The following is a 23,388-nucleotide window of genomic DNA, read 5'->3' on the forward strand; positions in this document are numbered from 1 at the left end:
TGTTATGGCTTAGCTTTGAATTGATTTCTTGGACTTGCTGAATATAGGTGCAGATGAATTCGGTTTATGTGAACTTTCAAGACTTTTGGAATAAATTTTCTTTTATTTTTGGGCAGTTGTGTGATAAGAAAACTTGTGCATTCGTAGTGATGGGGATCGGAAAAAAGTTTGTGTGGGCTGGAGGTGGGATGGGAAGAGGTCATTAGGCAGACTACGCCCTCAGTTGGCTGCAATATATCTCATAACGCTGACTGCCGCAATAATTATCTATTAAATATTTCTTGCCCGTTTCTTGATATCTTTTGTTTTAAACAAAGCGGCCATTGCATTTGATTTTTAACAAAGCGGCCACAATCGTTCCTAATAGAATTTCAAGTCTTCATCTAATCTGATTTTCACATATTAATATTTGCGTAGTCACCAAACCAACGAGAGGTAAAACCATCGAAAAAGTTAACAAATGGCCAGTCACGAGGGCAACGCTTGGCTTTTCCCTATGATTCTCCGGTTTCTCATGAAAACCAATGACAATATAAGACACTAAGGGGAAATCAGTATGTGTACACTTCTGAACGTTGAAAATACATCAAGTCGAAAGAAAAGTTCTGGTCTTGGTTCGCATTTTTGTCAGCAAAATGAACACATATCGGTTAAAAAGATGAATTTCTCGAATATTGCGCAGGTTAAATATTCAATAGTGGCATCCATTTACATCCACATCTACTTTTAGTAAGTTGGTAAATTCTGTAAAGACATCACGCCAACCAACTCGCGCGGAAAATGAGAATACTAAACGAGGCTTGAAAAAAATTAAGAACGATTGTGATCTAGAGACAGGCAAGGAATATTCCACAATAGTGCAAATAATCGCGAAAGATGATCGCGGAAAAGCACTTGCGTGACGCTCGGTAAGTTGTAAGATGCCATGTTATCACGTATCAGACGAAAAAACAGTACAAATTCTCAGTCTGCATTTTGTACCCGGTCTGCGGTCCGTAGTCTGCATTTTGCACAGAGTAAGAAGCCATCCAAGCGCTTGATACGGCTGGACACGGTCCTCAAATAACTCCATATTTCTCTTTGAAATATACTAATTTTTCATTGGAAAATATTCTACCTTCATTTACAATCCTCAAGCGCTTCTAAAAAGTGAAAAAATGCCGACGTTGTCCGTTTCGCTGGCCTTGTACACAGAGTGCGAAGACACTAAGAAAATTTTCACCAGACACTACCGGACACGGTCTTTAAATAACTAGACGTCCGGCAGTCTGATATTTTTCCATATTTCTCTTTGGAAAATACCAGTTTCTATTGGAAGTATTTTGTTTTCATTTAGAATCCTCAAGCGCTTCTAAAAAGTGAAAAAATTTGAATATTGTCCTTTTCGCCGACTCTTCATAGAGTACGAAGAGCTCCAAGCGTGTTCAGGGTGGCTCTTGAGAAAGACGATTTTAGAAGGTTTTTAGTGATCTGGGAATTCCGTGTTACAGGAAATTGGGTCGCGTCAAGGTTGAAAGGCGTTGCATCAAGGTTGAAAATGGGCCTTTAACTTGTAACTGTAGGATAAAAAGAGGCTCCGACAACAACAGTGAAATAAACAAATTCTCCCAGAGTACCATTCTTTTTTATTATAATAGATTAAGTATGCATCATTGCAACAAGATTTCTTTTCCAGATTGCAGGAAAATGCGTTTCTGGGAGACTTATCTTTTAAAAAATTTCCCAGGGGAGCATGCCCCCGTACCCCCCCAGAGGTTCGGGCCTTCGGCCCTCAATTTTCAAGGGAACCTGCCTACTTTAAAGGCAGTGCCCTTTTACTTCAAAGTTGTTTAAGTTAGCGTCTTGTTGACTTTCATTGCCTCAGCAATACATGTAGCACCCGCATCACTAATATCACATTCAGACAAATCCGAATTGGTTAGCATCTTGTTCACTTTGATTGCCTCAGCAATACATGTAGCACCCGCATCACTAATACCACATTCAGACAAATACAAATTGGTTAGCGTCTTGTTCACTTTCATTGCCTCAGCAATACATGTAGCACCCGCAGCACTAATACCATTATCTCGCAAATCCAAATTGGTTAGCGTCTTGTTCACTTTGATTGCATCAGCAATACATGTAGCACCCGCATCACTAATACCACATTCAGACAAATCCAAATTGGTTAGCGTCTTGTTCACTTTGATTGCCTCAGCAATACATGTAGCACCCGCAGCACTAATACCATTGACAGACAAATCCAAATTGGTTAGCGTCTTGTTCACTTTGATTGCCTCAGCAATACATGTAGCACCCGCAGCACTAATACCATTACATCGCAAATCCAAATTGGTTAGCGTCTTGTTCACTTTGATTGCCTCAGCAATACATGTAGCACCCGCAGCACTAATATCATTGTAAGACAAATACAAATTGGTTAGCGTCTTGTTCACTTTGATTGCCTCAGCAATACATGTAGCACCCGCATCACTAATATCATTGTTAGACAAATCCAAATTGGTTAGCGTCTTGTTCACTATAATTGCCTCAGCAATACATGTAGCACCCGCATCACTAATAACATTGCTTTGCAAATCCAAATTGGTTAGCGTCTTGTTCACTTTGATTGCCTCAGCAATACATGTAGCACCCGCAGCACTAATACCATTATTTCGCAAATCCAAATTGGTTAGCGTCTTGTTCACTTTGATTGCCTCAGCAATACATGTAGCACCCGCATCACTAATACCACATTCAGACAAATACAAATTGGTTAGCGTCTTGTTCACTTTCATTGCCTCAGCAATACATGTAGCACCCGCAGCACTAATACCATTATCTCGCAAATCCAAATTGGTTAGCGTCTTGTTCACTTTGATTGCCTCAGCAATACATGTAGCACCCGCATCACTAATATAATTCTGAGACAAATCCAAATTGGTTAGCGTCTTGTTCACTTTGATTGCCTCAGCAATACATGTAGCACCCGCAGCACTAATACCATTGAGACACAAATCCAAATTGGTTAGCGTCTTGTTCACTTTGATTGCCTCAGCAATACATGTAGCACCCGCATCACTAATACCATTCTCTCGCAAATCCAAATCGGTTAGCGTCTTGTTCACTTTGATTACCTCAGCAATAGATGTAGCACCCGCAGCACTAATATCATTGTAAGACAAATCCAAATTGGTTAGCGTCTTGTTCACTTTGATTGCCTCAGCAATACATGTAGCACCCGCATCACTAATATCATTGTAAGACAAATCCAAATTGGTTAGCGTCTTGTTCACTTTGATTGCCTCAGCAATACATGTAGCACCCGCATCACTAATACGATTCCCAGACAAATCCAAATTGGTTAGCGTCTTATTCACTTTGATTGCCTCAGCAATACATGTAGCACCCGCAGCACTAATACCATTATCTCGCAAATCCAAATTGGTTAGCGTCTTGTTCACTTTGATTGCCTCAGCAATACATGTAGCACCCGCAGCACTAATATCATTGTAAGACAAATCCAAATTGGTTAGCGTCTTGTTCACTTTGATTGCCTCAGCAATACATGTAGCACCCGCAGCACTGATATCATTGTAAGACATATCCAAATTGGTTAGCGTCTTGTTCACTTTGATTGCCTCAGCAATACATGTAGCACCCGCAGCACTAATACCATTATCTCGCAAATCCAAATTGGTTAGCGTCTTGTTGACTTTGATTGCTTCAGCAATACATGTAGCACCCGCATCACTAATACGATTCCGAGACAAATCCAAATTGGTTAGCGTCTTGTTCACTTTGATTGCCTCAGCAATACATGTAGCACCCGCAGCACTAATACCATTGATAGACAAATCCAAATTGGTTAGCGTCTTGTTCACTTTGATTGCCTCAGCAATACATGTAGCACCTGCAGCACTAATACCATTATCTCGCAAATCCAAATTGGTTAGCGTCTTGTTCACTTTGATTGCCTCAGCAATATATGTAGCACCCGCAGCACTAATATCATTGTAAGACAAATCCAAATTGGTTAGCGTCTTGTTCACTTTGATTGCCTCAGCAATACATGTAGCACCCGCATCACTAATATCATTGTAAGACAAATCCAAATTGGTTAGCGTCCTGTTCACTTTGATTGCCTCAGCAATACATGTAGCACCCGCATCACTAATAACATTGCTTTGCAAATCCAAATTGGTTAGCGTCTTGTTCACTTTGATTGAATCAGCAATACATGTAGCACCCGCAGCACTAATACCATTATCTCGCAAATCCAAATTGGTTAGCGTCTTGTTCACTTTGATTGCCTCAGCAATACATGTAGCACCCGCAGCACTAATACGATTCCAAGACAAAGCCAAATTGGTTAGCGTCTTGTTCACTTTGATTGCCTCAGCAATACATGTAGCACCTGCATCACTAATACCATTGGAAGACAAATACAAATTGGTTAGCGTCTTGTTCACTTTGATTGCCTCAGCAATACATGTAGCACTCGCATCACTAATACCATTGTCAGAGAAATCCAAATTGGTCAGATTCAATCCAGTTCCAAACGACTTCAATAAATGCGAGTGAAAATCACTTTTTTCTCTTTTGCATTCGTTGATGGCCTCCAATACAATTTTTGCACCACGGCCTTCATTTTTGTTGACTTCATTTGTTAAACTCTTTACAAGAGCCACAACCTGTTCATCGCATTTCATGGCCAAAATTCCACATGAAAACAAAAGTATTTGTTTAAGTTCAACGAAATACCTTGGATCGGAAACTAGTTCTTCAGGTTTCATCTCCTTGCTTTGAATCTGAGAACAAATGAAGAATGCAGCAAAGAATTCTTGAAAACTTTTATGTAAGAAGGCATAGTGCAGTGTTTGTCTCAGTTTGCTGCCACCAGGCTGCACTGACAGAAATCCAAATTCAGTCAGGTCTTTTGCATGGTTTCTCAATTCACTTTCATTAAAATCCAACTTATCGTCAAGTAAACCATTCAACGCTACCTTTCCAAGATGATTCAATTGCGGTTTGTAATGGTTTGTCAAGTCTCCGATCTTTTCTAGTAGTCCCTTCCTTTTTCTATATCTTCTCAAAACACATTCAACCATATCCAAGTACAGTTGAGCTCTGCTTTCGGGGAGTGTGCCCTCAAACTCTTCGCATAAAAGGCAAAGAAGTGCTGTGTTTAGAGGATTGGCCGCTATTTCTCTCAGGTTTTTATCTCGCGACATCCGTTGCGAGAGCTTGGTGGCTAAATCCGTCCTTTCTTTAAAGTACTTGGTGACAAATCCTTTCACATGCTCTTCAGTAAATCCTTCGATCTGAAGCAGCACGTCACAACATTTTCTCACCTCTTTTCCAGCTTCGTGTCTTGCTGTTGCAACTATGTGGCATTTGGGGAGCACTCTTCCTTCAATTAATTCGGAAAACATCGACAATTTACTGGACGGTAACTCATCCAATCCATCCAATATCAATAAAATGCTGGACTGATTTTCACGAATAAAATGAAAGAATTGTTGTTTGACTTCTTCATGGATGTCTCGGGGCAGAAGCTGATCATCAATAGCTTCCCAAACGTCAGAATGGATATCTCGACATTTCAGTAACAATACCACTTTAAATGCTGTTGAGCCGCAGCCCTGAGGTTCTTGCTGTTTTGTGGCCCAGTCGTAGGCGTACTTTTTACAATAGGTGGTTTTTCCCATACCAGGTTCTCCTTCAATCAACACTGTTCTCGGCGCTGAACACTCTTCATACGGGTCTAGTATTGACGACATGTCAACAAATACGTTACTGATTTCTCCTCTCGTTTTCTTTCTTCTGACCACTTTGAGCCGTGTAAAAATATTTCCTAGAAAAAACTGAAACTCTTCACACCATGGAAATGGTGAGAGCCATCCCTCGCGAGTCTTGTAAAGCTGGCGAATTCCATTGATAAGCTCAGTCGGATCAAAAATACCTAGCAGTAGCAAAATAAGTAAGAAATCTAATGAATGCAGCATTAAAAATTGTGGTGCCTCTCTGGTATTCGGCACTGGATTTAAATAAGTGAATGAGTACGATACCGTTGCCAAAGAAATTACTTGGACGATGCAAAAAGCTTTTAGTGTATGATTCATGCTTACTGATTAAAAGCCATTTAGATTATGAATTCAGGTAAACCTACTCTGTTTGTTCGGCTTTAAGGGTGTCTGACAGTGAAACTCTGTCGTAAAATAAATTACTCGGGAGATAAATATTCATATCATTGGAGCCGTAGTCTGAGAAAGGCTTTTTCGGGATTTACCGAGACTACGAACAAATAAATGGAAACCAAACAACGCCTTTGGGCCTTCTTTGTCACGCGGTTTCATCAAAAGTGCTGCAGAAAACCGGGGGCTCGCCTGCGATGAAGTGGGAGGTTTTTCCTACAGTCTTTTCCTTAGGAACCTATTTTACTCAAGACGATCCTCATTCAACTATTTTCCCATGTAGAATTGAATACTCCACAATATGAGCGTAGGAAGGGTTTAGTTATTTTATTCAGAAATATGCGGATTACATCTAATGCTACTAGGTATTCGGCATTGAATTTAAATTAGCGAATGAGTACGACACCACTGCCAAAGAAATTACTTGGACGATGAAAAAGGTATCAATGTATGATTCATGTCAATTTACTGACCAAAAGCTATTTGGCTTGTAAATGCAGTGGAACCTGCTCTGTTAATTTCTAACATCGAGCCAATGTTAATGCCAATGTTTTCGTTAAAACTGTAATTCGTTTTATTTCGTTCTCCACTCTAATCAAAATATAAAGTTTTCCAGGCTAATTACGGGTGAAAGTTTGAACAATTGGAGGGAATGAAAGCACACTGTAGAGATTATTCCAGAGATTGTCTAAATTGAAAAACTGAATCTCTTTAACATAGGATGATCTCTCCCTCTCTCACATACAGGCCATGTTGACTACGGCGAAATTTGCGGTTAAGCAGGATAACTTTTATTGTATAATTCAACTCACCTTCATCCTTGCTTTCTCCCACTGAGGCTGTCAAAGTACACAGCTTTTCCTTCACTTCTTTCAGTTCGCTGTCCATCTTTACCATTTCGCCTATCATTTTCTCAACAGACCCTTTCGTGGAATAACATTGGAACTTTTAGTCCGAGTGAGAGTCACTTTATTCATTAAAAGTTAACTAAATAGATCCTTTTCCCTTCCTCTGTTGTTGTTGTTTTTTTAAATTTTATACAATATTCGAAAAAAACATATGGCTCGGCTATAGCGGTTTCTGATAGTGAAACTCGGGAGATAAATATTGAGTTAACCTCCTTCATTTCGATCTCTATCTTCTCAGTTGTGTCTCTGAGGTCACGTAGCGAATCTGCATTAGTAAGAAAGATAAGCGCAATTTCATAAGCAAATTTACATCACAAATTCACATAAACGTGCAGATAAACAATGATACCTATGTCAATATCTACTCGATCCTGAACAGATCAAACTCAATAAGACGCTTAGAAATCACAAAAGTGCACTCCAGCAGTTGTACACGAGTACCCACGAACAGACAAAGATACTGCCGATGAAAACACAGTGTGGACATTTGGGTTTAATTCTTAATTTTTCACATGAGGTGAGCGACCTCATTTTTCGACCTTATGTGACCTCATGTAATGAATGTACTAGACCTACGGTATTTCTGTGAACATAAGCCTTTGCTTTATCATCTAGACTTAATCCCCTATCGTTATTGAAGCTGCCAAAGAAATATTTATTTTTTGGTGAATATTTTTGTCCGACATACTTTTCCTTCCTGTATGTCGAAAAGCAGCATCAAAACAAAGAAAGTTTTAACAATGACTGATATGACACAATCTACTGAGCTTCAAGCTTTTAAAAGACCAAAGGATGGTTATAAAGTTACTGTAAAAATTTCCTTGTGTATTTGTGTTGTTCTATCTTGAGACGAACTCAAAGTCCGGCAAAATTTACTTTATAGCGACTATGAAATGTACATGGTGCGCCTACTTGTCGCCACCGTTAATTGGCGTAAATCACTACAATTTGTAAAAAGTCTAACATAACACTCTTACATTGTTTATTTATGACTTTATTAGCTGTTTCGATGATCACGTTAATCATGCTCTACCACGTTCCAGCCAGATTTGAGTTTCAGTTTATTTATCTTCTCTAACTTATTATATCAGTGCGTGACAAGCGTGACAGAGAAATTCAAAGGACAAAAGGAGGGGAAACAAATTTGGGTGACTTGCCGCTGTTTGTTTGATGCATGCTGACATTAGATCTTAAGAAATTTACCTACAATCTGATTTATTTGTCTCAATCTACTAACATGTCAGGTTCCATAAAGGGTTAAAAAAAAACAACAACAACAACAAAAAACAGAACCATAAACATATGTGCTGGTATTTATCACCTCCCTTTCCATTCCAATAGTTTCACCATCAAAATACAGTCACATATGTAGTACTGGATTAATCAATTTTTTTAGTTTAAAACAATTTGATTTGTTTCTTATTGGCCCAGGAACATATATCAAATCACTTCAAATCACTTTGGCAGATGTCATTAGCCTCTGAATTTTCCATATTTTGGTGGTGTTACATAAACCAAGTTAAGTATAGAAAACAGGCCAGTTCACCAGGCTCATGGAGTGAATTGTTATTCATCATTACATCACTCAATTTAACCACAAGTGTTTTCTCCCATCACCTTTAGCCACTTACTGGTATGTAAACTCAAAATAAGGGTAACTTAATTTCCTCTTTGTCAACTATTACTGATTAAATCATGTTGATTTATAATTCATACAAAAATATGCTGAGGGAACTTAGATCTAAGTCAGACCTATCCTTGTAAAAAGAGAAGATTGAGACAGGAAGCAATACCTGCATTAAAATGAGGCCAATCTTGGAATATGACTGGATCATTCAAAATGTTGGCCACAACAGAAGCTGCCATCACACAGGCAATTTCATTCCATTTCTTACTTGAAGAGTGTGTTTCATCTACAAAGTCTTTGATGCCCTTGACTACCACCCATTCTGTCTTAAAATCATGGGCTGCTGCATACACTCCTAAAAAGCAAAACAAATAAACAGTAATGTCTGTTAACTACATCTTAAGCTTATTTTCTTCGCATTTTTAAAATACATGTAATTGTTCAATCAAAGCTCACAAAGAGTCACACTCTAGCTGCACTCTTGCTGTTGTAAACATGCACATTGCAGAAAGACATTAGTTGGAACAGAAACCTAATTTTTTTCAACCAGTAATAAAAAAAAATTGTACACTGAGACTGTAAAACTATTCTTCAGGCTTCATCTTGTTTCATATAAAGTAACTTTCAATATTTTTCAAAAGACAAAGTTTTGTCAGTTAGAGTTAACCCTTTCACTCCTAAGATCTCTTTAATGATCCTCTTTAACACTTTAACTCCCAAGATCTGATTGTTAATTCTCCCTTCTAGCTGCTACACATTTCCTTGTAAATTGGTTACAAAAAAATTGGATGTTTTATCAAGGTAATTTTATCTTTTACCTGTCGAGTTTCAGTATTCTCACTACCTGTTTGCTGGATAACGTATGGATATTATAGGGAGAAGTTACATGTTAATCACTTCTAAGAGTTAAAAGGTTAATGTATGTCATAAAATTCCTATGATGTTAGTTAGGAGAATTTAGTTTTGGATCAACCAATAATCCCCTAATTCACACTTTTTTCTTTTCCCATTACTTGTCTGCTTAATATCATATTGAAACTGTAAGGAGAAATTCTATCTTGGTCACTCATGGGAGTTTCAGGGTTAACAGGGACTGTGATACTATTCCTCAACTCTCAAACTATTTAACAACATACTTTCTACATTTTTCATGTGACAAATTTAAAATAATTCATGACATCCTAATGGAGCAAATTCAATCTAGTTATCCAGAAGAAGTCTCAGTCACCTTCACCTGTGAAATAATCTTCTCACCCAGCCAAACATCAAATCACTTTAAATACAAGATACACAATTCCTGCAAATTTGGCATGTTATATGGTGTATGCTTGGACCAGCAGAGACAATACCAGAGCAATGTTTTTCAAAACATTTGCTACATGTGCAAAAGTGCTTGGCTCATCAATTATTTGTATTATTATGATTCTCACCTCCACCTTCCATTTCAACTGCAATTGCTTCAGGATGTTTCCTAATCATATCTCTGTTTGCCTCTGAGATACTCAGAACCACTCCATCACAGTGCACTTTGGCATTATATTCATCAGCATTTTGTAAAGGTGCCTTCCACCCATCAGCCACATGTTTGATCAGGTTACCAATATCTCTGCTGGGGGGAGTTTTGTGTGCAGCTGTTATCAGCTTTGCTGAAACAACCACATCTCCAAACTTGACCATTTTCCTGTTCAAACCACTGCAGGCACCAACAGAAAAAATGGCCTTGGGTCTCAGTAGTAAGATGGCATCTTTTGAAACAGACAAGGAACCCCCAGGAACATCAGGACCTTTGGAGCACCTCATCAAAGCAATTTTTGTCTTCTTTCCTTGATCATCACCCATGCACCCAAAGTACACATAGCCAGTACTGATGTGATAACTCTTAAAGGGTTCCTTCAGGTAGGCAAAGCAGCTTAAGAACTCACAGTCCTCCACTGTTAATAAAAGAATATCAACTGGCAGTTCAACAGTTTTCCAAGGATTTATGATAGTTGGAAGATCACTTAACTTTAGAAGTTTGATACTGAGCTCTGGTGGGCTGCTATTGCCAGTCTGTGCTGATCCATTTTTCACTACCTTTATTACTGTCTCTGAAAAAGAAGATAGTAGTTTTTTTTTTAACTATTTGCATGTGACAATTAATCAGCTTACCTAAATGAAATCAGAAGATTATACACATAAAGAAAAAAGAGCAAATTATGGTTACAGATGACATATCAAGGGAATATAGATTTACAACTTCATTTTGCATAATTGTTACTTTTAAAACAAAATCTGTGGGAAATTCATTTCATAAAATGATCTAGTATGACTTACATTATTGACTCTACAAAGTTAGTTTAAAACTCAGGTTAAACAAAAAATTACACACACCCCTCTCCCATGAATTTTGTTCAGAAATGTCAAAGGAATCCTCCATGTTCCCTCCTTTCCTGGCCTTTTTCACAATTTTGTCTTCATGCGATTTGACAGTGACGCAGTCATCATCTTTCAACCACTCTCTCAAAAGCTCTTGGTAGTATTCTTCAAGATCAGCATCCATACAATGGAGTGTAGGATCATCTATTACTTCCTCATAGCTGGTCCCTCCAATATGCAGAAAGATGTCTTTAATGCTGTTCCAGTACAAACTAAAAGTTGGATCATCAACTGAAGCATTAGCAGCATGACTGAAAACTCTGTCCCTGAAAAACTTGATGCGAGTGATGTCAGCTGCTGTAGAGGTGTCTGATCCTGGAGGAAGGTTATTCCAGCTGGAGGCAGGGAGAGTCAGACCCCAGATATTCCTCAGAAGAAATACTAGTAGGGAGGTGTCAAAGTCCCTTGAGCAAACTGAAGATTTGTAAGCAGGATACAGTTTGTGCCACTGGGAGTTACTCAGGACTCTTTTCTTTCGCAGTGTTTGCAATTTTGCATGATTTTTTGGATCAGTCAGAACTGTGTGAAGATTTCCTGGTGGAAATATCCTGTCAAAGATCTCCCTCAGCACACATGATCCAACATCAACAAGAAGACGACAGAGCCGTGCATAATTAGAGGTCTCTTTGGTAGAAGGATGTGATGGGGTGGCAGAAGCCATGAAATCAAGTCCTCTGTAAAGAAATGCTTGTAATTAACACATGGAAGGCGACATTTATAGAGCACACACAAAAATCATTGCTTTGTTCTAACTTTGCAACACCATAATATTACAACACTCCAAAAATGAGCTAAATATCGCACAACAGATCAATAAAATAAGTTTGATGCATCTTCCATTTTAACCCTTTAACCTCTAAGAGCTGTGATTGGCTTCTAATTTCTCCTTACAGTATCAACCTTGAATCAAATGTATGAGTCACAAGAATAAAGGAGATCATCAAAAATTTAAAAAGTTTCTGATTTTCACATCACACTTTATCTATTTTCTCATATTCAATATATATAGTACAAGATATTCCTTTGACTTGTAGATAGCAGATGCTAATCCAGGCAGGGAAATTTTTTATTTACAAAATAATAGGGTTACTGTCAACGAAATCAGGTGCCTTCCAGAAAAATCATCCTAATCATACTACTATCAGAGATCATGGCTAGTTTAATCAAAGATGAAGTCAAATGGTACACAGAAAACTTTCATGGGCTATATTAAACATGTGATAAGATTGCAACAGAAACTTCAGAAAAAATACATCACAGTAAAGCTTATTAAGTAAAGATAATAGAAATAACAAATTTAAACTTTTCACATTTTTTGTTTTGGTAGGCAGGTTTACGGTCAACTCGCCGACGGACCAACTCGCCGACACCAACTCGCCGACGTATAAAATCGAGTAGAGACGTCGGCGAGTTGGTCGTCAATCCAATACAACTTATTAGAAGCTAAACATACAGAAAATTAAACGATAGTTAGTAAAAAAACATTGGACATTGGTGAACATCAAACAGAAGCTTAAACATCGGTGAACATTGGTGAACATCACCAATGACTATAACAGCTTAAGACTTATTATATTGTGCGACAACAACACCGTAAAGACTCATCATGTCAATCGCTCAGATTTTTTAACGAAAACGTGGCTTTCTAGACGAGATCTTTAGTAAAAAGCATTTCTTTTTATTTGCAACAAAGTTTATAAGGATCTTAAGGCGAATAAAGCGAAGTAAACCTCACCAACGACTCTAACAGCTTCAGACGCGAACGAGTTATTGTGTGACAACAACACCGTAAAGACTCATCATGACAATCGGTCAGATTTTAAAGGAAACTTGGCTTTCTAGTCAAGATCTTTAGTAAAAAGCAATTCTTTTTATTTGCAACGAAGTTTATAAGGATCTCAAGGCGAATAAAGTAAAGTAAACATCACCAATGACTCTAACAGCTTCAAACACGAACGAGTTATTGTATGACAACAACACTGTAAAGACTCATCATGACAATCGGTCAGATTTTTTAACGAAAACTTGGCTTTCTAGACAAGATCTTTGGTAAAAAGTATTTCTTTTTATTTGCAACAAAGTTTATAAGGATCTTAAGGCGAATAAAGCGAAGTAAACCTCACCAACGACTCTAACAGCTTCAGACGCGAACGAGTTATTGTGTGACAACAACACCGTAAAGACTCATCGTGTCAATCGCTCAGTTTTTTTTTAACGAAAACTTGGCTTTCTAGACAAGATCTCTAGTAAAAAGCATTTCTTTTTATTTGCAACAAAGTTTATAAGGATCTTAAGGCGAATAAAGCGAAGTAAACCTCACCAACGACTCTAACAGCTTCAGACGCGAACGAGTTATTGTGTTACAACAACACCGTAAAGATTCATCATGTCAATCGCTCAGTTTTTTTTAACGAAAACTTGGCTTTCTAGACAAGATCTTTAATTGCCTAATAAAAAGAAATGCTTTTTACTAAAGATCTTGTCTAGAAAGCCAAGTTTTCGTTAAAAAAACTGAGCGATTGACATGCTGAGTCTTAACGGTGTTGTTGTCACACAATAACTCGTTCGCGTCTGAAGCTGTTAGAGTCTTGGTGAGGTTTACTTCGCTTTATTCGCCTTAAGATCCTTATAAACTTTGTTGCAAATAAAAATAATTGCATTTTACTAAAGATCTCGTCTAGAAAGCCAAGTTTTCGTTAAAAAATCTGAGCGATTGACAAGATGAGTCTTTACGGTGTTGTTGTCGCACAATAACTCGTTCGTTATAGTCATTGGTGATGTTCACCAATGTTCACCGATGTTTAAGCTTCTGTTTGATGTTCACCAATGTTCGCCAGTGTTTTTTTTACTAAATATCGTTTACTTCTCTGTATGTTTAACTTCTAATAAGTTGTATTGGATTGACGACTAACTCGCCGACGTCTCTACTCGATTTTATACGTCGGCGAGTTGGCGTCGGCGAGTTGGTCCGTCGGCGAGTTGACTGGTTACCGGTAGGCACATGTAAGCACTTAAACACAACATTGATGGTGTTTGCTTTACTGAATTCCCGGCCTCCACATTACCCCAGACCTCAAAACAAACTGGACAGCATTACTCAGCAGATTACAGGCTGTGATTGGCTTCTAATTTCTCCTTACAGTATCACCCTTGAATAAAAAGTAATGGGTCACAAGAATAAAGGAGAGCATCAAAAAGTTAAAACATTCCTGAATTTCTCCTGTCACACTTTATCTATTTTCTCATATTCAATATACAAAATATTCCTTTAACTTGCAGCTGGCAGATGCTAATCCAGGCAGGGCAATGTTTTACTTAAGATTGCTGTTAACAAAATAGGCTGCCTTCCAGGCTAACAAGGTGTCTGAGGCAATTTCCATATTCTTATTAGCTCCTGAGAAAATCTATTGTGAAGTTGGACAATGGGAAATATTGCGTGTGTCAATGTGGTCATGCTGCTGACCAATGAAACAAAACATGAAAGCCCCTGGCGAGCCTCCTGACAAAGAGCTCCTTTAAAACTTGAAAGGTCATTTCATGAAAAGGATTAAATGTAAATTAAACATAATTCAAACATCATCAAGAAAGCTGGGGCCACGGAAAATGAACAACTTAACTTCAATTTCTTTGGCTTGGGCTCTCTCTACCAACTTTTAGTTGAATGTTCTAGGCTGTTTGATGAAGCCTCCTTAATTATTCAACATTTTGCAAAATGTGCTAGAGATTCCCAGTGAATATGCAGTGCAACATGTGATGTAAACAGTATATGCAAATTAAGATCCTGGATGAAAGCCTGCAGAAAACATCAACACTCTGCTGGAGGCCTTTGCATTTATGACACCTTTAGTTCTACAGGACAGGTTTCCTAAAACATTCTTTCAGCCATATCTTGCCTCCTTTCTTAGATTTTTGTTTGGCAAATTAAGCTCTTTAGTGGTTAAACTAGTTTTTCTAACTTAAGAGAAAAAATGAAATTTTGAACATTTTTAGCAGATTCTGTTGACAGTAAATAAGAAAATATTACATAAAAAAGATTAAAAGATTCACAAGAAAAGAAAAAGGAAAATGAAAGACATTCATTGTAAAAGATAAAAAGTTGTTGAGTATCTAAGTGCACTAAAGATATTGTACAACTGCAAGTTTAATTTGTTTCAATTTCGCAGTGTTTGAATTTAACCATTATCTCACCAGGCTCGATAGAAGAATTTTCAGTCCCTAGAATATTGAGACAAACTTTTTTGTTTCTTTTTGAAGGATTTCTTTGACAAATTTTTCTATTCATTAGGCATCTCATTCCAGATTTTGACACCTAAGGTATTTAATCCTAAAGAGTTGTGATGTTGAAGAGCAAGTATTGGTATAATTGTTTAATGTTCTCACAAAAATTTTCATGATGTTAGATGGTGCTCTGTTGTTATGAACATCAAGCATTAATTTACTTACAGCTTCTTAATGTAAGAAGGTAATAGGTAGAATTTTTGCATTTATAAATCAAGGAATAGCATGTTCTTTTCTGCCAGGAAAGTAAATTAAACACAATACTCACTTTTGGAGACCAATTTTGTTTACAATATATTTTTTAGATGCTTTGCCTCAAGCAGTGAGTCAATAGCTATATTAGGTAAAATTAAGGATTTATAGATATTTACAAGGACAGATGATGGAACAACATACCTCACCTGAGCAATCATTTGTATAGTCTTTCTTAATTCAGCAATAACACAGTCAATGTAGTTTTTCCAAGAAAGATTTTCATCAATTAAACACTTATAAAATAATTAATGTAGCTCCTATGTTCTAAACTGACTCTTCTATTTGTTTCACTATCAAATATACTTCTTTGACAAATTCTCCTTGTCAGTTCCATAGGAAATGTAAAGAGAACAGTGTGGAGAATATGAATACCAATGTCTTAGGGTGTTAAAGGTTAAAAGTCAAATGGAGTAGGGGGAACACACACAATTCTGTTAAACCAACACAGTAATGTACCACTCTCAAGAAAATGCACTGTTCTGCTGAAGACTCATCACATCTGTTTAGATTTTCCATATAAAAAAACATGCTAATGTTCATTTTAATTACAATCTTTTTATCCATTATAGTTTATTTCTAACCCAAAAACTTCTTTTGAGTAATCAAGCTAATCAAACAGCTTTTGCTTGTCAAAATAACAAAAAGGTGTCCCCTCTGGTTCTGAGCCTTTTATACATGTCAATCACATATTTACTAGTTTACAATACTTAATTCCAAGCATTTTTGGTTTTTATTTACTGTTCTAAATAAATTACCATGGCCATGATGAAAACAAGTTTCCAGGTTTTTCCCCACAAGGTTTGCCTCTAACATCCCACAAAATTTCAGAAAAGTTTTGAAGTACCCAGTGAGATCAGAGGTACTGTTGTTGGTAGCAAAAAAAAGTCTGTACTTAAGCCTAGTGGTGCCCCCCCCCCCCCCCCCCTAGCAGGAACTGGTCCCTGTTTTCTTAGCAAAAAGCAACTAGGATAATTACAACTCCCCCCTGGATGGGATGCCAGTCCATCACAAGGTTTCCCTCCCCCCACCAGCATTTCATCAGGCTTCCCTAACAATTCACCAGTACCCATTTATACTCCTGGGTGGAGAGAGGCATGGGAAGAGTAGAGTGTCTTGCCTAAGAACAAAACACATTGACTCAGCCAGGTCTTGAACCCAGACCTCTGGACTCAAAGTCCACTACACTGACCATAGGCAACAATATATCTCCCACTGTTGTTAGTAAATGGCAATGTTCATCACTGACCAAAAAAAACATGGTGCTTTCCTAAGATCACACTCCTTTCTTATTAAATATAGGTCCGGGTCACACCAGAGCCTTTTAGGTTTGTTTAAGCAAAAAATCTGACAACAAGTAGTGTAAAATAAGTGCAATCCCCAGTTTTAAAAACCTGCCAAACTTTTGCAAATCACAAAAATTTTTCCAATCTTCAAGAGTCATTTTCCTTCCTTGGAGGCTTCCAAATTTTGGCTAACCAAACAATCTTGTTTTGTTTTTAACCATTTAGCTGTCAATGGATGCAAAACATGTCTAGATAAAATTTAAACAGGAAAATGCACTGTGGTCTGCTAGTATAGTTTATCCCAATCTCAAAACCATGACTCTGAAAGCGAGCTCTATTTGAGCTTCGCCTTCTACGTCTAAAAGTTGATACTAGCTGTGTAGATAGATGCTGATAAAATACCCACAATATAAAAAAAACAATATGTTGTTTTGCTGAGAAAGAAATGCAAAATTCCTTAAAAACCCAAGAGCTGCAAAGATGATCATTTGATGACGATCCAATCTTACCCAGTAATATAAGCAATCATTTTTCTATTTGATTAAATAGAGAGAGATTAGGTTTGTAATTTACAAATATGTCAATTAATGAACTTTCAGTCAAAGGATAATAGTTTGATGCGATTGCCACCAAAAATTAGAAATTACAAAATTTTTGCCTTGCAAAAAATAGGCAATCAGACAATAGACCAAAGACAATCAGAATTCAGCTCTTAATACAATTGCTCATTTGATGGTAAATATCCCCTTTGATAATAAACTTAAAACAATCATTTTTTTTTAGCAAGCAATGCAGCATGGTGCATTGCAAAAGTGTTACAAAGGTTTCTTCCTTGGTCTACACATACTCCATTTCAAAGACTGTAGGTGTATTTACTGACAACAAAGATTCAATCCCTGCCGTTTCCATTGAGGAAATGGAAAAAACATCAATGTTTAGTTTCTTGGCTGATTCCAGGAAAGTTATCTCCTTAATAAAACATTGTTTGTACACAACATTCATGCTGAAATTCTCAAAGCTCTAAGTATGCAAGTTGAAGTTAGCAGTAACAAATATCATCTGTTGTGAGGCAGTGTAATTAGCTTTCATATGTACAGAATACACATTAAACTTACGCGCTATCAAAGGAAGATCAATAACAATATAAACAAATTTAATCTCACAGGAACTACACTCTAAATTGCTCTTCACTTCAATTCTTTGCAGCAGAATTTAAATCTTTCTGAAAGATTCATGCCTCTTCAGTGAAGAATTTACCATTTCAGATTCTTCATCCCCAGAGGAGAATTATCATTCTGAAGAGAAGAAACCTGGATCAGATCATTCATTTCCATTTGCAGATATTACGTGTTTAGCATTTTGGTTTCCATCAAAAATTCAATTGGGATTTCCAAATTTTTCAGGTATGTCTTCAATCTGAGTGGTAATTAAGCATCTTCACTGATCTCAAACAGCCATGAAATGCAAATGTTATTGAGAGGGATGCGTGACAAAGCAAATGTTGCTAAAATAACTTCTTGTTAGTTGAATATTGTAAGGATCTGTAGGAGGTCATGCACCTTGAATAGTACCCAAGACTTTGACCTTGCAATGTGGAGCACTTAGGTCATTGCACCAGTGATGGAAGAAGCTCAAGGTCCTTAAGAAGCAACTTTGGATTGTCTCGTGTTTTTCTTAACTGACTGATGAAATGATACATGCCTCCAGCTTGCCTTCATCCATGGTGGCACTACACAACACTCCTCGACACAGCTGTGAAAGTGACTATACAGGATTTTTGGGCAAAAAAATCTCCCAGAGGGGCCTACACTCTATTTTGTTACACAGACTTTATTTTGGCATGTTGCGCAAAATTTCTAATTTCATTTTACATGATCTGATCCATGATCTGCAATCTGATCTGTGATCCAGTCTGTGATCCAATCTGCAAACTCAATTCATTTTAGGTCATTTTAGGACATTTTAGAAATCACTCAAGGTCATTTTAGCTCATTTTAGATCATTCCTTGTTCTAGTAACTACCTATCAACATTCCCTGTTATTGACAACTTTCAATTTTTATCTACATATCTCATTCTTTGTATGTTAGTTAAATATATTATTCCCTATCAAACACTATACCATTCATTACTTTTACAATCTGCATCAAAGCAGTTGTTGTACATCAACGAATTAATAGCATACCATTGCAATCCCTAGTCCTTTCCTAAGACCTCTTCTTTAACTGAGCAATCTAGTACTTCTCTGTTCACAAATATGATTGAAAGTGGAAGGGGAATACTCAATTTTGAATCATACAAAAATAACTCATTTTTGTTGCAAATTGAAGCCTTTAAGTACATAATTCAGCCCCATTCACTATTGCAATTTATCCTAACCTCGAGCTCTACAACTGAAATTAAATTTGTCAGTGCTGCAATCTGTAGATTATATGTGAACAACGTTCAATCAGTTCCTCAAGAACACTTCCTTCTAACAGCTTTGTTAACGGCATGTTTCTTATGAAGGTTAGGTCCAATCTAGCAGGATTCACTTTCTTGGACCTCATCTTATTGATACGAGATTCCGTCCATCGGTCATCGCTGAATTATTATAACAAAAACCCACCTGACACTCCGAATATTCCTACTGAATCACTCTCTATGAACCCAGATTTGAATGCCCTCCTATCATTCAAGTTAACCTTGGAGCGGAAAGCAGTATTGGCGGCACAAATCTCTTTCCTCACATGAGATCAAAACAAGGCAACGACAACTTATTTTCAGCGCACTTTTTTGAAAGCCGTTAGAAACGTTTATTGAGCCCGCGCAACCGAAATCGGATATAGGGCGGTTACCAAGCGTTTAGCACTGCGCATTTCTCTTGTCTGCTATCACAACAGACTCCAATAATAAAAATTTAAGGATTATTTTTGAACTGCTCAAACCTCCAGATAAGTCTTTCGCTTCTATAGTTATTAATTTTGGTGTTGAGAATGTTCACACGAAAATTTAATCTAAATTATCGTGGCTAAGACATCATATTTCGTTTTCCCGGGGAATCGTTCTTGTACCTACTCCACCGCTGTATAGTAGCAAAGCTTTATCAGACTTCATCAGATAATTTGGTCTATAATTATCAAAGTTACCAGCAATAGAGGTTAACTTAATAAAATTTTGGTTATAAGAGATTCTGCCTCTTATCTAATGAATTCTGAAATTGCAATTCTTTTCACAAGATCTGCAATTAAACATTCTTTCCAGAAGAACCTTCTACTTCTTTGCCTGCTTGAAAGAATCCTCGTTCTCGAGAAAAAGAATTCCGGATTCTTGTGGCAAGAGTTTCTGAAATTGCAATTCTGTTCGTAAGATTTCCCATTAAATATTCTTCCAAGAAGAACTCTCTGCTTCATTACCTACTAAAAAGAAGTCTCGTTCTTGAGAAAAGAATTCCCGATTCTTGTAGCAAGAGTTTCTGAAATTGCAATTCTGTCCATGAGATTTGCAATTAAACATTCTTTCCAGAAGAACTCTCTGCTTCATTGCCTGCTGAAAAGAATTCTCGTTCTTGAGAAAAGAATTCCCGCTTCTTGGGACAAGAGTTTTTGAAATAAAGGTTCTTTTCAAGATATTCAGATGTAATGCATTCTTACCACAAGAATTCTCTCTTCTATTCAATCTTGTTTCAAGAACCTCCATTCTCCTTGAAAGAATCACCATTGAAATGATTATTCTGATAAGAATTTTGGTTCTTAAGGGGAGAATATGCTATTTGGGGAGTTTAGAGTGCTATAAAACTATACTGACTGTGTTATTTGAGGATCGAAATCCAAACTGTTTCATGTTTTGATTGCTATGTTCTGAATACAATAAATTTTCCATCGATTCTGGCATCCAAAGTCAGTTGCTCGTTAGTCTTTCGTTGCCCATCAAAGCCTGAAAACTTTCCGGATATTTGTCCGATGATGAGCACATGATGTTTCCCGTACGGCGTCTCAAGTTTTAGGAAAACTTTTTAGGAAACTGAGAAAATATTTACTCTAACATGCTAATATCCAACCAAGAAAATCCAGCCAAATTCAGCAGTATGGAAATAAATAACGGGGTCAACCTCAAAAACTGGCGAATATAGACATATCAAGTGTTACAATTCCAAATGGATTCGAAAATATGAATCTGTTTCCAACAAACGGGAAGAGCTGACCTAAGAACTAAGCCACGAGGTTTAACAATTTGGCTCTAAAGACACAATTTCCTCGCGGGTAGTTTCAGGAATAGACCTGAAAATTATATGGTAAATCAATTACTTTACCTTGGCGTGAATCGTCTGCTTAGAAACGTCAAATAAGTCTCTCGAAGTAGAGATCAACCGCATCCAATCTGCAACTCAGCCATGTTGAAGACAGTTGTCAAATGAGCAAAAAATCCTTTCGGCTTGAAAGTTAACCAAGGAAGACTAGAAACGAGTTTCTAGTCTCTTTCAGTTCTTTAATATTCCAATATTCCAATATATAACATAATTTAATTTGCTTGTTGAATAGGAAATGTACGTTTTTGTCTACTTTACACGTTAAGAAAACATGCTAGGGAGGGATTCTTTATTAGCAAATTCCTTACTATTCGTATTAAAAGTCATAGTAAATAAATAAAAAGTTTTATATTTAGAGCTTTCGCTTATTATTGTAGACGCTTGGACTCGTACACCGATCGAAGCTTCAACATCCTCCCCGGGCAACTCAAGGGAATTTTCCAAAAGGGGCCTTACCGGAAGAGGGGGAATTTGAACCTTGCTTGGGTGGGGTGGGAAAATTTGAACTTGAAGTATCAAGTCCTTTCGGTGGAATCAGTACACATGTTTTAATTTTTATGAGGAAAAGTTTAAAGGTGAAGAGTCCGTAGAATGATTCTATTTGATTAATCTTTCAAAAGAGATATTATGTGAATATCGATACCATCGTCGATTTATACTACGCTCCTGTACACTCTCTTTTATTTTTTTCTTCAATATCGTGGGGTAATTCTTATGAGTTCAATCTCCATCCCGTATTTCTTTTTCAGAAATGTGTAATTCGTATTATTACTTTCTCCTCATTCTTAGAACATATTAGCCCTTTCTTTAAATCCTTAAAAACCATGAAATCTTTTCATCTTGTCAGATTTATTTTATCAGATTTTATGTACAAATTCCATAAACACCTCTTTACCTCCATTTTCTCCAGCCTTTTCAGTTCTATCAGGAGTATTCATACCTACATAACTAGACTGGCTTCCAAACTTTTTTTGCTCTTCAAAATTCTCGCACAGTTAATGAATATCTCAAGTTAAGCAGCTTATCTGTTCAAAAAGAACTGAAGAATATATATATATTGACATTTATCTTATCGCCGGCTGCGAGCATTCGCCCCACGTCATCGCTCTGACGAAGAGCGAACGCTCGAAACGTCAGCCTTTAAACTCTCTGCGGTGGCCAATTTACGTTATCAACTCTGTTGATTACACTTAATTGTAAAGAAAACATAGGCAACTCTCGTGGGCATTATACTGTATTACAAACGCAGTTGGCTTTTCTCCCGGCTCTTGAATTAAACAAGTCATTCTCGATTCTCAAGAAAGCGAAACCTTTTTGCTATATAACAAATCCTTTATATATCCAGCTTGTTCGGTCGAGATGGCTAGATATTAAACTAATTTTTTTTTTGCATTTTTCTAGATCAAGACTTCGTTCCAGTCCGTAAAAACGCAAAAAAAGAACTCGGCCAACTTCCAGCCATTTTGGCCGAACAAGCTTAGTGAAGCTTAGGGGTACCACTGTACTGGAATATCATATGGCGAGATAGTCCAGAGGTAAATCGGAGCGTTCTGATTGCTACTTACTTGGTCCTTATTTTCCCATACCCCACTTCCTTCAGCCGTACTAGGTAATAAAATTTGCGCGCTTTGAATAAATCTAAGTATTTATTTTTTTAAAATGTTTTCGGCCGTATTTTCATTTTGAATTTCGCTCGGACTGAAATAGTGCATCCGTTTAGGATAGTTTTGTGGAACAGAAAACAAGGACAGTTCAAGCTACGGTAAAATCACAATTACTACATTGAATACCAGGATATAAAAAAGGAATCCACAAAAACTTTAGTACCTGAAGCTGTAACATAATGTGTCCTGGTGATCAAAAGGGAATTTTTGGGACCAAATGAGGAGCAATACATCGGAGTTGAAGATTTCAGATTTCAATTTTGATCAGTAACCGTGCGACTTAGAATTACTCTAGGTTCTTTTTGTCATAAAGTAATTCTACAATTTATGATAAAGAAGTAGGTTGCTAAGTTCTGTATCATATAATAGCCGTTTTTAACACCTTTCACACACCACAAATCACTACCCCCCACCCCAAGGGATCGAACCCTCATGTTAGAAGAGCGGTGTTACTCGTATACATTATCTAATCATGTAACTCTTAGTACTTTT

The 23,388-nt window shown here is 37.2% G+C and overlaps 1 protein-coding gene across 2 annotated transcripts; it reads right to left on the minus strand.

Moving 5' to 3' along the window:
* Positions 1 to 1,605: 1,605 nt before the first annotated feature.
* LOC149043489 (uncharacterized) lies at positions 1,606 to 19,715 on the minus strand. Of its 2 annotated transcripts, XM_089210222.1 has the most exons (6): positions 19,553 to 19,715; positions 11,085 to 11,803; positions 10,145 to 10,801; positions 8,881 to 9,069; positions 6,992 to 7,102; positions 1,606 to 5,947 (listed from the first exon to the last, which is right to left on the minus strand). In XM_089210222.1, exons 2-6 carry the CDS (start codon positions 11,788 to 11,790, stop codon positions 1,830 to 1,832), a joined length of 5,781 nt encoding a protein of 1,926 aa, XP_089066348.1. In that variant the 5' UTR covers positions 11,791 to 11,803; positions 19,553 to 19,715; the 3' UTR covers positions 1,606 to 1,829. The 2 variants fall into 2 exon arrangements, with proteins under 2 accessions (XP_089066348.1, XP_089066349.1); XM_089210223.1 differs by lacking the exon at positions 6,992 to 7,102.
* Positions 19,716 to 23,388: the final 3,673 nt, after the last annotated feature.

Source organism: Pocillopora damicornis, chromosome 6 (assembly GCF_964200805.1).
Source record: "Pocillopora damicornis chromosome 6, jaPocDami1.2, whole genome shotgun sequence".
Taxonomy (NCBI): Eukaryota; Metazoa; Cnidaria; class Anthozoa; order Scleractinia; family Pocilloporidae; genus Pocillopora; species Pocillopora damicornis.